Raw genomic sequence first — 13,912 nt, forward strand, 5'->3', positions numbered from 1 at the left:
CAGCCATGTTTTCCTCTATGATGATCTCAGTCTTACCAGAAAGCCAACAACTATATCATCTTATGCCAAGAAATAGAATTCCTCATTTTTTTCACTATTTGCTCAATTTTTTAACAATTATGTCAGCTTCTCACAAGTCAGTGGAAAGCATTTCTGTTTTTTCACATCCTTTGATGCAACAATTTCTCTAGAGAGTCTGGAATAGCATTTAGCTGCTGGTACAAGTGGAGCTTGACATCAGTTTGAACCGATTGTACCTCTTGATTCTCTGCCTCCTTTCTTGGAAGTGGTTGTTGCATGTAGTCGTCATGTCAACTCACAGATGCAATTAGCTGTATGCATTAAGGATTGATGCTTCTTACATGACTTTCCATAAAGATAAAGTGGTACTTTGTCCTGAAAATGATACCTGCCTTCCTGTCAGAACTGAAATCAGTCCATCATGTTCTCAGTGTTGGAGCTTTAGCCTTCTATAAATCCAGAACTGAGAACATTTATCTTCCAAATGATACTGGTTTGTACCTCTGATATTGTACCTCCCATAAGAACCTTGAGAGGCAATTTCTATATAATTTTTCTTATAACTAGCAGCAACTATTAATGAATTAAGATGTCTTCTGGTCCCAGAAGAACCATTTCTCCCATGTTATTGGAATTGCTGTTGTAAGTTGCTCATGTCTCTAACAGGAGACTGTTTTATTTAAACAGGTCAGAGATCTGGAAGTCCCTTAGTATTTTGCCAAGAGACTGATTTCTTATGCTTCAGTTAAGCAGGAATGAACAGCCCTTGCATGTATTTAAAAACAAGTATGAGATAGTCCCAACAAACCAAGATTTAGGACTAAATTTAAATCAGCTATTTTTAGCTCCCCAGGACAAGGATCTACCTTTCCTTCTGCTATTCTGTAAAGCACCATGCATGTTGCCAGCATTACATAACCAGTATGTTATATGTTGTTGACTTGAGTTCAGACACTGATAACCAACACTCAAGCGTTCAGTAGAGGTTGAGTATGAGTTGTCCCTGAGACATGGGCCATTGTTAAAATATGGATGATAGATTCTGTGCTCAGCTGTATTTGCAGTCCATGATTTGTCGTCCACAAGAACCCATGTGGTTTGTTGCTAAGTTAGGAACTGTGAGTTGTGCTGAGCAAATCATGATTTATTAGCATGACTAGGTCCAAACAACGTAATAACTCTCAATTCAGAAATAACCGAGAGTTCATTGACAACCCAGACAACATATACTCAACCCTTGATTGTGCATTATATTCTCTGAATCCAGCCACTGTGTGTGATTTCCAGTATAAGAAATGTCTGTCATACTTCAGGTAGTTTTCCTGAGGAAAAATGGTACATGACATGAAAAGCTGATGGAGATTAAACATATGGGCACAAACCTAAATAAACATATGCAGTTTTAATCTCTCTCTTCCTCAGGTATCTGCCACCAGAGTGTTTTGTTGTTGGGAAAGAGCCTCCAAAGATTTCCAATAAAGTTGATGTTTGGTCAGTGGGAGTAATTTTCTACCAGTGTCTTTATGGAAGAAAGGTAAGCAAGCTAATTTAACTACTAGGGTGTTTTTAAAGGGGTTTTTTTCTTCAAGTTTTAGCAAAACAAAAAAAGAGAACAAATATACATAGGCTTGAATTATTCATCAGTTGTATATAAGCAGATCAAACATCCATGTATATATTCATTTGACAGTGGCTTCTATGTCATCAATTCAAATGTTGAAAGCATCATTAAGTTCTCAGTCTATTGCAGTACAGCAGGAGAGCATTCATCCTTTCAGTGTTGTAATATTTGTAGTTTAGCTTTCAAAAGGGTGTGGAAAATCCATTTACATTTACCATTTGTTAACTTCCAGGTATTTAAAAGAATGTGGGCATTGTTAGTAGTCATTAAAGAGTGTTCCAATACAAAGTTTATATGCATTGTAACTGCTTCCCAAAAATAAGAAGTTGCTGGATATTATCAAAATATATGAATAAGGAAGTATTAGCAGTATTTAAATAAACCTTTATTAAAGAGACTTTGCAGTGTCCAGTGGACCCATGACAACAGTTTTTGTTGAATAATATGTAACCTGAAAATCATGGAAGCTTCAGATATAGATGACAAAGTGACAATCCATTGATTAGACAGAATAGGACAGTCCAATTTCCTATTCCATTCCTGCTTAAAACCCCATGTATCATATTTACCCACTGATACTATGTATTTGTAAACATAGATCATAGGTCAATATGACCTCAATAAGCATTTCTAATAGCATAGAAGAATGAAGCTGTAAAAGCTGCAGGGCCTAACATAGCTTCTAACAAATACTGCAATGTCAAGTACTGTCATTCAGCCATAGCAGGCATACCTAAAATGACAAGTACTCATCAACAACTTGCACAAATTGATCCCAAGTAAAAGCCAAGTTATTCCAATTCTGCTGCAAAAAGAACTTACCCATCTTTCTTACCGATTTTAAGACTGGATTTTTTCATAAAGTCAACTTGGTATGAAAAAATGGATCAAAACATTGTGATGCAATATCATCTGCCACACATCTCTAGCAGCGTTAATTGCGGCTGTATTTGTGTTAATAGGCTGAAAGCCTAATGCCATCTACTTGGAAAGAGTATCCTCCAAACAAGAAGATTCCAAAACTGACCAAGGAGACGCATCTAAGTGGGAAAGAGCAATATTTGGTACAAGTCAACAAAATAGGACTGATGATCTAAAGCAAAATTTGCTTCTTTGAAAGACAACTGAGCCACAACAATAAACTGTCAGTCTTTTCTGAAATTCATTGTAATATTTGGCACAAGAGTTCAGATTTCTGTGTATATTTGCAGCTTGTTTTCTGATTTTAGTTCTTTAAAAGATTTTATGCATTTACTTAGTTATATACTGCTTCATAGCCTGCAAGCTCTCAGTGCAGCTTACAATTATTTAAATTATATATAATTCAATAAATATTCACATTAAATAACAACAAAACTATAAAATAACATAATAAGACAAAAACACAGAGGCTCTCTATTGCTTCCATGTGGGATCTAGTAATCTAACCATAGGCTTGCACCCTTGACTGTAGAATTTGTTTTATTTTTAAAATGATAGGTTCTCCCATCTAACTTGAGAATGTTTTCTGTTACCTAATTTGAGGATGGAAAAGGAGAAGCAGGTGCAAGTAAGGGTGGTGACTGTAGTAAATGTGGAGAGACAGGGGCCTGTATAGGGAAAATAACTCTTGCCACTTTATTAACAGATGTTCAGTTTAGAATTACTTTGATTTTCTAACTAAAAATCCTTTATACACCACCAGTCCTAATCCTTCCTTTATTTAAAAAAAAATGTTCAACTGCTTTGAAGATTACTGGATGTCCCCCTCCATCCTTTTGAAACATAATGACTGCATAGCATGCCATTTCCTTGGCATGCAGACCCCACTCTCTCCCTGTCCTCTCATAAGTTTTGAATTTGATAGAAAGCTTCCTTTCTCTTTCCCTGCAGCCTTTTGGCCATAATCAATCTCAACAAGATATTCTGCAGGAGAACACAATCCTTAAAGCTACAGAGGTGCAGTTTCCTCCAAAGCCAGTGGTAACGCCAGAAGCAAAGGTAAGAAGGGGTTTGATATTTCAGTCACAGGTACAGTTGAGAAAGCTGTGAAGAATCTACTGACAGTGTCATCCAGCAGTGAATTACTCCTCCCATTCATCAACAGAGACACAACTTTTATTGGCTTGAAGTTTCTATGGGGAAGCATCCCTCTGTTCATCCTTCTGCCAAGGTGCCAGGACTACCAACAATTTCTGGAGTATAAAACTTGTAGGCAATTACCTATTTTCAACACATTTCTTCTTCTTTCTTCTTCTGCTTCATGATGATATTAATATTTTTAGTTTTACTTTATAAAACACCTAACATTATCTAGATCTGTACGATTTTAAAATGGCACAGTTCCTACCTCCAGCTTACAAGCAATACCTGAATGTAGGGAAGAAAGAAATTTTTATTCATAATTCTAATCTAGTTTGGGCATATCCTGATTCTCAGACTTCACAAATAAGTGGAAATTGAAAGGTTCATCCTTATTAGACAGGGGCATGACCACAAAATAGTTAGCAATACTCTTGGTTTACATGGGTAACTTCTCCACTTAATTTATGAAGATACTCAGAAAACCTTGGACTGTTAGTGAGTGCAAGAGTGAAAGTTTCACCCTCAGAGGTTAAAGTTCTTCTTCTCTACAGTTCAGAGGTGGTTGCAGTGGTAAGGGATTTCCACTCTAACCAACCAGCATCTTGAAATAGGTACCAGCTAGCAAGTAAGCCTGCTTCACCTTGTGTACATGTCCTCACAGAAAGCAGTTTCTAAGGGGATCATATCAACTTTTCTTTGAGCTTCTTCACTTTCACTTTTCATTTCCTTTTTTCCTTTTGTTTTCTTTTTCTTGTTCCTTTGATCTTTAAAAGAACACTTTAGGAGACACTTGCCAATTCAATTCTGGCTGAATTAGTCCTGCTTTGTTGTTCTTTAAGGGGCTAATTCAGCCAGAATTGAGATGGCCAATTTTTTGTGCTCAAGGAATGGTTTTGCACTCTGCCTGCATTCTTCTTATTCTAGAAGGGTGACAGTGTCTACTGGACACTTCCTGGAGTGCTACTTAGACAACACTTACCTTTTAGGTATCATATACTCTGCACTTGCACTACTGGCAAAGCATCCTTTTTGTAGGAACCTGTTATAGCAATTTTGTAGTGAAGGAAATGTCACTCAGCCCCACCTGGGCTGATTAGATCACAGCTATGGCCACCTCTGTCTGTGCAAAAACAGAAGCTTAGTTTTAGTTTAAAGGTTCCTTCTTCTCTTCTGGATGGGGAGGACATCCACACATGCTACAGTTAAATTCCAGTTAAGATGAGTTGGGTCCTTCTAGATGACTCTCTTTCCTGTCATCCTTTTATATATACATACACAAACACACACTCACACACTCTCTAGTTGTGTGTTCAGTTTTCTGTGCATTTCAGTTGCTGTATAGTACTTTCAAAACTAAGAAGAAAACTTTCCTCAGTGATAGTTTAAAGCCTCTACTAGTACTGCCTCCCCTGGTGAATAGTAGTCACCATTCATTACTGCTCCACCTAAGCAGAAATTCTTATGGTAAGCCATTGTGTTTTGTTCTGTAAATATCTGGTCAGATAGTTATTTCAACAACACTCCTGCACTCAGTTTTGGTGTTTTTTTTTTTTTTTTTCAAAACCATTTGTTTGCAAAGCAGTAACCAGCTGGTAAACACAGCATCAACAGTTAAGCAAGCAGTGCTGCACAGAAAATAGGAATTGAGTCACTAGTCTGGTGAGCCTTTATGCCTGAAGTTGCTCTTCAGCTCTACCTGAAAAGAGAGAAAAGGCAACCCTAGATCATCCGCACACTTTTGTTCGACAATTTGGTTGTCCACCTACTTCTCTCAACTGCTGTGTGGTACATCTCAACTCAATGGAACAGATTGACAGGACAGTAGAGGGAAAAGGGTGGAAGTGTCACACCTGCCATTCCTATCATTTCCACTGAAGACTTAAAAGAGAAGTGCCTTTTAAGCAGCAGTGGTTTAGGAAGATCACTTCTCAACCATCCATTTACAGAATAATCAATAGTCAGGGAGGATTGTTTTTCAACATGTGTTGTTATCCACCACTTCTAAAAGAAACTCTTGTTAGTAGCGGTTGCCCTTCATTCAGAAATGGGGTACCAATACTAACACCTTATGTCACTTTTCTCTTATCCGTGATTCTTTTTCAGGCATTTATCAGACGCTGTCTGGCATACCGGAAGGAAGATCGGATAGATGTCCAGCAGTTGGCTTGTGATCCCTACTTGCTTCCTCACATCCGCAAATCTGTATCAACAAGCAGCCCAGCTGGGGCTGCTATTGCCTCAACCTCTGGATCCTCTAATAACAGCTCCTCAAACTGAGCAGGAACAATAGGCCATATATATATATATATATATATAAATATATATATATACACACACACAGAACTGCAGAAAGAAACCAAGAGAGTCAGACACGTTTTGAGAATGCAGCCTTGGGATCAGCAAGGAGTCCACAAAATGGCCTCAAGAAACCGGTATCGGGTTCTTTGTTTTTCTCTTGCGTTCTTGTCCCATCCGTAGAACAAGGCATCATCGATTCTCAGCAAGGATGTGAGGCAACTTAAGTCAAGCTAAGTGGCCAAGGAAGAGGAGTTGGTTCGTCTCGTGCTGAGCAACTGCAAAGGCGCTAATCGCTCTGGGCAGTGGAGGAAAAGATGGTTCCATGTACTGTGAACGTCCAAACAACACGGACCCAGGGTGTGGTTCCATGACACAGGGTGCACACACTTTGTGTGGAGAATTGTGGACTTGGCGGCAGGGTAAAGAGGCTGGACTTAGTCCATTGTCAATATTTAAAATATGTTCTTTTCTTTCAAATTTTAGACTACATCTCATTGGAGGGAAGGGGAAGAAACCACAGAGCTCAGTGCTGTGAGGTTCCGCTGGTGGGATTGGCATAGGAATCTTCTACCCTTTGAAAGGGAGCCAAGGATCCTGCTTGCTGACAGCACCAGCATTAACATGTTATCCCAAATAATTTCAATTTTAAAGTAACAATTTTATTGGGTTTTTTTTCTGGTTATAAGATAAACTAACTTGCAGGTCAATGTGGCAGCCCTTCCTGCTTCTCCCTAGATTCTGTGTGTCAGGGGTGAGTTATAATGCAGAGATTGCATTAAAGCTGTGAGCATAAATTCCTCTTTCTCCACCCCCACAACCTGCACACACAAAAGCTGCTTTTTGGCAGGCACTTGACAGTTGTTTCCCCTTCTGCACCCCCAAATAAATCTTAAGAGTTTCTTCTTTTTAAGTCTTTTCTCATTTGGTTCTCTGACCCATTCACTTGAGTCTGTTTAGTACTCTTTAACAGACGCACAGATGCTGGCTCTGGCAAAACACTCTAGTGAAAGCACCTTCTCTTTTTTCTTTCCCCCTCCCTTTTTAAACATTTCCTTTCTGTACTGTCTGCTGCATCCTCAAGAACAAGCAGACTTCTGAACTTAAATCTTCCCAAATCTTTTATCCATAAAAAGGGTTGGGGTGGTTTGTTTTTTAATCCTTGACTTTTTTATCTTTAAGAAAAACATTAAAACCAAAGAAGAATCCAGTTGCTAGAAACTTGTGGCAGAATGCTATTCCCACATATGGCCAAAATGATGTATGTTGGAAATACTTTAAGCTGGTCAGGCCCAGCCGCGTCTTCAGTTCTTTATCCACAACAGATGATTCTCAGTTCTTACTCCTTCCCTTCCTACTGGCAGTGGTGCACATGGAAGCAGCAGGGCAAGGCAAGGGGGACCAAGCCATATTCAGATTTAGGCAGACAAGTGTGGGGAAAGCAAACCTGGGAAACAGAGACTGTATGTACATGTGTATGTGCACTCGCCTCTAGTTACTTCTGCAGATCAGGTGGGTAGGGCCTGGATGCTGTGCGTGTACGCCATCCCGCCTTCCCTAACAGTTCAACCACCAGGATCAATGTACTGTTTGGTCATAGGTGAACCATTCTTCATTTTAAATGTCATTAAATGAGTCTGCAAGAGGAAGTAAGGAGATTGATATGTCATTATCACAACTAAAGGCACTGTAAAAAGGGGTCATGATGCTTAATTTAAACAAGTCCACAACCCAGCTGCCATGACAGTAATTTGGGGATTGTGGGATGTTTCCCCTGACTATAATGAGCTGTGCCTCAGAACTAGAGGAGTGGCTTTTTGTTTTGTTGCAAGTCATGATCCCTGCACCCCCCGCTCCCCGCAATCTGGATGGAAGAGCTAATATTTAGACCCCTTCTATTGGGCACAGAAAGTAGGTAAAATCTGTCCAGATAGAGAAGCACACCAGTGGATTCTCCAGGGTCTCTGGGGGGCTTCTGGTAGAGCTTCTCCCCCACCACCCACTCACTCTCTCTCCCTCTGAGCAAATAATATGCCTCTCGAAGCATGTATGAATTAATAAAACCTATGTTTCATCATCTCTTTTTGCCCAGCCTCCCTTTCTCATTAAAGAAAACCAGCATGCATGTTTGTTCCTTTTAGGGTTTGGCCATGCCAGTGTTACTCATAGCTCTTTAATCAACTTGCAGCTTGGAGCCACACAGGAACTGGCAAAATGCAGAGGCAGTTGCTATGGTAGTATACAGCTGCTGTGTACTTGCTAGGGACAATAAATGTTGTTCCCTCAGCCATGCTGGGATTGTGTTCATCATATTTTTCCGTATCTGAATTTGAAACATGAAACAAACTGCCCATGGTAAATCCAGAGACCTAACACCTTAGCCTTTTGCTTTCCCTCCTTAAAATTAACCAGATCTTCACTTCAGACCAGTTAAAATTTGCATTGATTAATTTTTGATCATCCACAGAGAACCCTATCCCAAACCAAACTTATTTAATTTTGTTTATGACTTAGTCATAAAATGTATTTGTTCCACTTTCCCCCTTCCCTCAGAGAATAGTGGCTGTCAGATATTTCAGTCCCTCTTAGTTGTGCCTGAGCAGCAGCCCTTCTACCTTTTCATAGCATTCATCACTGAAACAGGATAAGAAATGCAGACTGTGACTCTTTTTAAAAAGTTGTTGCTGAAATGGGTTTTATTTCAGGTAACCAAACTTTTTTATTGCCACTCTGTTCATTTTATTGAAAGGGAAAAGGAAAAGTGTATGGATTTGTAACTTGAAACTAGGCCAGACTGTTTTGGCTTTGCCCAACAGACAAAAATATGGATATTAAACAAGTTTTAAGAAACTGAACCTCTTCGCTTGCTTGTTATGTTGAAACTGTTGATGGATAAACTGGACAAAGGGGGAAGAAAGGCAATTAATGATCCTGGTGTAAGTAAATCTTTTGCTCTGAAGAGAAAATGAGTAAACTACTTATTGGAGCCCATAAAAATACTCATATAAAGATATATTGCTCTTTAGTAAGGGGAATAATAATGCCAGATATATCCATGGCTCAAGAAGCAGTTTCTGTTGGCTCAGTCCTACTAGTCAGCAAGCATAGCTTGGCACACTTCTGAATGATACACATCTGGAGTTAAATGAAATCACATCTGATCAAAATAGAAGCAAGACACCAGCTTCCTCCAAATATATGTAGATTCCATAGTCATTCTGTACGAGTAGGGAGCAAAGGATTAGAGGCAGGATCCATAATACTGAGAACTTCTTCACTGTTTTTTTTTATTCTTTTGTTTTATCTTTAACTTAGACTTTAGTAGATGATAAATGCCTGGTGAAATTCAGAAGTCATTCCATATCTAGTTCTGGTAGATGGAAATAGGGCTTTAATCTTCTATGTAATATATGCTTTGCAACCTCACTAATAAGCACAATATTCAGATCTAATGAACTGTGTTTAATTCTAGAGTGGCTGTATCAGCTTTTCTTGACTGCTTTCCCGGGGGACTGCTCATCAGACCCCTCCAGACCAACTATGGGCGCAAGCTCTGGCAACCAGGCCTTAAGGAATTTCCTAAGGAATGAGGATTAGATCTGTAGTCAAGAATCGCCATATTTAACAGTGAAGGCTTTCTTCCTTTTACTTTCCAAAGTTTCAAGCAGTTCTTGATTTAACCTCAACCATTCAGAAAACACTTTCTTGCACACCAGGTCTCTTATTCAACCTAGCCCAGAGGTGTGTGAGATATCTGTCTGGGGAGGGAGATCTGAGAGATTTTCCTGACTCAGTTTTCTGCATTTCCCCACCCTGCTGCTGATTACTCAAACTGATGCAAGTTGAGTTAGCACAGTTTTCTGCATTTAAAATAGACCACAATTGATACAAGTGTTCTTTTAAGGTTGCAAAATTTACACTAATTGCAGAGCCTTAAATCTGAACACAGCAAAGTTGTGCAAATCCACGCCTTTCACAGGACAAACTGACTCAAGCTAGCTTCTCCACTAACAGGATCTACTTAGTTGTTCAAACAAACAACAAAGCCCACAACTAGTATAATCATAACTAAGACAGAATAAACCTTATTTAGGAAAACATAAAATATGGAAAGAAGTCTAGATAAATCTGTGCAGAAAGGAATAACACTAGGGAGGACAGAGCCTAAAAACCTTGAGTTTCTTGTACAAATCATAACTGAAAAATACTTAAAAACATATTTGATGTGTGCAAATTGTTTTACTCTAGAGAAAAATCATAGTGCCAGCAATGAACCATTCAAAATTATCAATGACAACGTTCTTTCTGAAGGAATATGCCAAATCAAAGTAATAGCAGACAAAACTGATGAAAGTATTTAATAAGGCAATATGCTGTGCTGGGGTTACACAACAGACAAGTAAATGTGATAAAATGCTAAACCGTGCAAGTCCACTTATGCTACTGTAATGCATTCAGACCAAATTTGTGTGTAAGACCCTGATTTGCACAAGGAGTGCTATGAGTATGCAGATCTCCCCTACATGCATAGCTAAAATTTTCATGCACATTTCCAGACCCCCACCCTTCAACCAGAAGTCTAGTGTGATCTGTTTCCAGATGCTGGATCAGAAATGCTATGAAAGTTCATTGTGTTCAAATGAAATAGATTTCCCAGCATTGTACATAACTGGCTTAGCATCTAATTCCAAGGCTTTTTCAAAATTACTGTTCTTTTTATGGTCTCTGTGCCCATACATGTGGGCTGACCATGTTTATAGAGTCCAATTAGATAACAGACTCTATATTGTGTGTTAGTTATATAGTCTCTATAGTCTATACAGCCAAGGCATTTTTGGCATGAATCCACCTGTACCCACCTGGAGCATACGCCCAAGTGTATGATCCTGCTTTCCTCCTCAGTTCTCTTTTGACTGCTGTGTTAGCATCCTTTGAGAAAATGCAGTAATTAATAAAAGTCTACGTGGATTTATCAAAAATAAATCCTGTCAGACTAATTTAATCTCATTTTTTGACTGGATAACCTCCCAGACAGACTGAGGGAACACTGTGGACATATTCTACCTTGACTTTAGCAATGCTTTCAACATAGTGCCCCACAATTATCCGATAAGCAGATTAGCAAAAAGTGGTCTAAATAGAAAAAATATTAGGTGGATCCAAAATTGACTGCTAAATCTGACACAAAGAGTGCTCATCAATGGCATCTTCTCAAACTGGAGGAAGGTAACTAATGGGCCACAAGGTTCAGTCCTAGGTCCAGTGCTCTTCAACAACTTTATTAATGATGTAGATGAAGTACAAGGAACAATAATCAAATTGAAAAAAACTGGGTGGAATAGTGAACACCCTAGAAGACAGAATGAAGATCCAGGGCAATCTTGATAAACTTGAATGCTAGGCTGAAAGCAACAGAATGAAATTCAATAGAGACAAATGCCAAGTCCTCCACCCAGGAAAAAGAAACCAAATGCACTGATACAAGATGGAGAATACATGGCTTAACAGAACTGAAAAAGAAAAAGTCCTTGGAGTTATTGTGGACAACAGTCAAAGTATGAGCCAACAATGCAATGCAGCTGAATACTTCCAAATCATGAGACATAGTAGTTCCCCTATGCTCCTCACCAGTCAGCCCCATCTTGAATACTGTGTCCAGTTCTGGGCACCAAGATTTAAGAAAGATGCAGAAAAATTAGTGTCTGGAGGAGGGCAACAAAAATGATCCAGGGTTTGGAAATGCTGTTCTGTGTGGAGAGACTGAGAAAAGTGGGCATGCTCAGCCTTGAGAAGACTGGGGTGGGGCATGATATCCCTCTATAAGTACCTCAAAGGCTGTCTCAAAGGGGAAGGTCAAGATCTCTTCTTGCTGATAGCAGAGTGTAAGACACAGAATAATCAAGTCAAGCTGTGACAACCCAGATTCAGGCCGGATATCAGGAAAAGCTTCCTCACTGTTAGAGCAATATGATAGTGGAACCAATTGCCTAGAGAAGTTGTGGGATCTCCCACACTAGAGACATTGAAAAAGAAACTGGACAGTCATCCAATTGGAATGGTGTGAATTGGTGACCTGCAACAGCAGGCAGTAGGAACCGATGGCCTTCTTGGCCACTTCCTACTCTACTATTCTATGATACTTGAGATTTTTTTCTGTCATTCTTTAAGGTAGTGTTAAGGAATCCGCCCCCCCCCCCAAATTACATTCCTTATTTCTTCTCTGTTTTATTTCTACCCATTTTATTTTTTTTCCTTTAAAGCAGGTTTTTCCTCCTGACTTTGTTGGCTCCTGGAGCCTTTTTCATAAGTGCTCCCAACCTGAGGATAAAGTCCCTGTTATTGACAGGCACTCTCTTGGCTTAATGTGTCCTGAAAGAGGACCTAGGGTAGACTCTTCAGCTTTCTGCAAAGCATTTACAAAGTAAGCCTGCTGCAACCTCTCTGCCCACCTCTGGACCCACTTCTGAGAATAGACTTTAAAGACAATACATTCCAATCTTAAAGCTGTAGTACAGTGTCTATCTGCCATCTGTTAATTGCTGGTTTGGGAAGTCTTTTATATCTATGGACAAGGCTGTGCAGGCCTAAGCTCCTCTTATAGGATCATCTTCTGAAATCAAAATGCATGCGCCACATAGTACTACAGTGGAACACAGAGCTGACCCTCCACCCACTCCAGGTCTCTCATCTAAATTGGAGTCTTTTAACTCGCTGAAAAAGCATGCAACACATCCCTTGGTGTCAAAGAAGATGACATCGTATCCTGATCCCAGGATGAGCACACCTTTTTCAACTCCACTTGTGGCCTTTGTTGAAATGCCTTCAGTTCCACTTATGACTTTGGTTCCAATGTATTCATTACTGATCCCTTGACCACCAATGGCACTTTCCCATTCTAGTCCTAAAGTGGATAGGTACACTTTCCCTTAGAGAAGGTTCAAGCGATTGCTTCAATGCCAGAAGGAAAGGTCTGCACAGTGTCTCTAGAACTGATCCCGGAAAACCATCTGTAATACTTTGCAAGTTGCTCCTACCAGTTTCCTTTTCAATTCCAGCAGTCATTAGATTCTCCTAAAAGCTCTCCTGACTACATGTACTCAAGGCATTTTTACTTGGAATTTTACTTGGAAGGCATTGGATGCTATTGGTTGGTGAATACATTCCCCTACAACATTTGAACTGAAGGCAGCTATTTACCAAGCCTGCATGCCAAGGAAGCAAGCCTTCCTTTTGTCAGCACAATTTAAGCATCTGCCAGATGAGAAGCATGAGCTAGCCAGAATCTTCCATGATGAGGCCATGAAATTCTTTTGTCAATAGATAAATGGCTCAAGTCTTATGGCTAATTGTAATTCAAAGACAACAGTGGAAGCAGTCATGCCTTGCCATCATATTTGGCTTCAATCAGCAAGCATTTCTCAAGAAACAAGGTTAAACATAGAGGATCCTCTATGAAAAGGCATGTGTAATACGAAGACCAACAAGACTAAGTACAAAGGCTCAGATCAATGTATGATTTCTGGAATTGTGGCCTCAGTGCTGAAAGACTCCTTCATAAAGGCAATTGTCTTTATGCTTGCTTAATCTTAGTAACATTTCTTAGTAATCTTCTTCCCAGGGATGAAAGAGGGCCATACCATCTTCCAAAGTTTGTTCAGACTTTGTCTCCATCAGATGTCAGGCTCCCCCAATCTGCAGCCCAATCCTGGCATGGAGCATCCCTAAAGTTCTAAAGATTTTGACATCTATACTGTTTAACAGCCTTCCTAGTCACAATCACATCAGCACAACAATCCAGTTCATGTAATTGCAGATGAACCTTCCACTGGGATACACAGTTTCTCCATTGAGACATCTATTTATGCCTAAGGTCATATTTGACCAACACTTTAGTGAGGGCAGTGTCCTAAC

General features: G+C 39.6%; 1 protein-coding gene across 6 annotated transcripts in view; it reads left to right on the forward strand.

The window, feature by feature from the left end:
* Positions 1–8,856, forward strand: part of TLK2 (tousled like kinase 2) — a 64,711-nt gene extending 55,855 nt beyond the window's left edge. For 5 of the 6 annotated variants that reach the window (XM_044447042.1, XM_044447037.1, XM_044447036.1 and 2 more), the window contains 4 exons: positions 1,444–1,555; positions 2,605–2,706; positions 3,515–3,622; positions 5,810–8,856. In XM_044447042.1, the coding sequence (XP_044302977.1) occupies positions 1,444–1,555; positions 2,605–2,706; positions 3,515–3,622; positions 5,810–5,983 (496 nt within the window). In that variant the 3' untranslated portion in view covers positions 5,984–8,856. The remainder of the gene's footprint in view (positions 1–1,443; positions 1,556–2,604; positions 2,707–3,514; positions 3,623–5,809) is intronic. The other variant, XM_044447040.1, reaches the window with a different exon arrangement.
* Positions 8,857–13,912: the final 5,056 nt, after the last annotated feature.

The sequence above is a fragment of the Varanus komodoensis genome, unplaced genomic scaffold (genome assembly GCF_004798865.1).
Source record: "Varanus komodoensis strain SLA01 unplaced genomic scaffold, ASM479886v1 scaffold50, whole genome shotgun sequence".
NCBI classification, from domain to species: domain Eukaryota; kingdom Metazoa; phylum Chordata; class Lepidosauria; order Squamata; family Varanidae; genus Varanus; species Varanus komodoensis.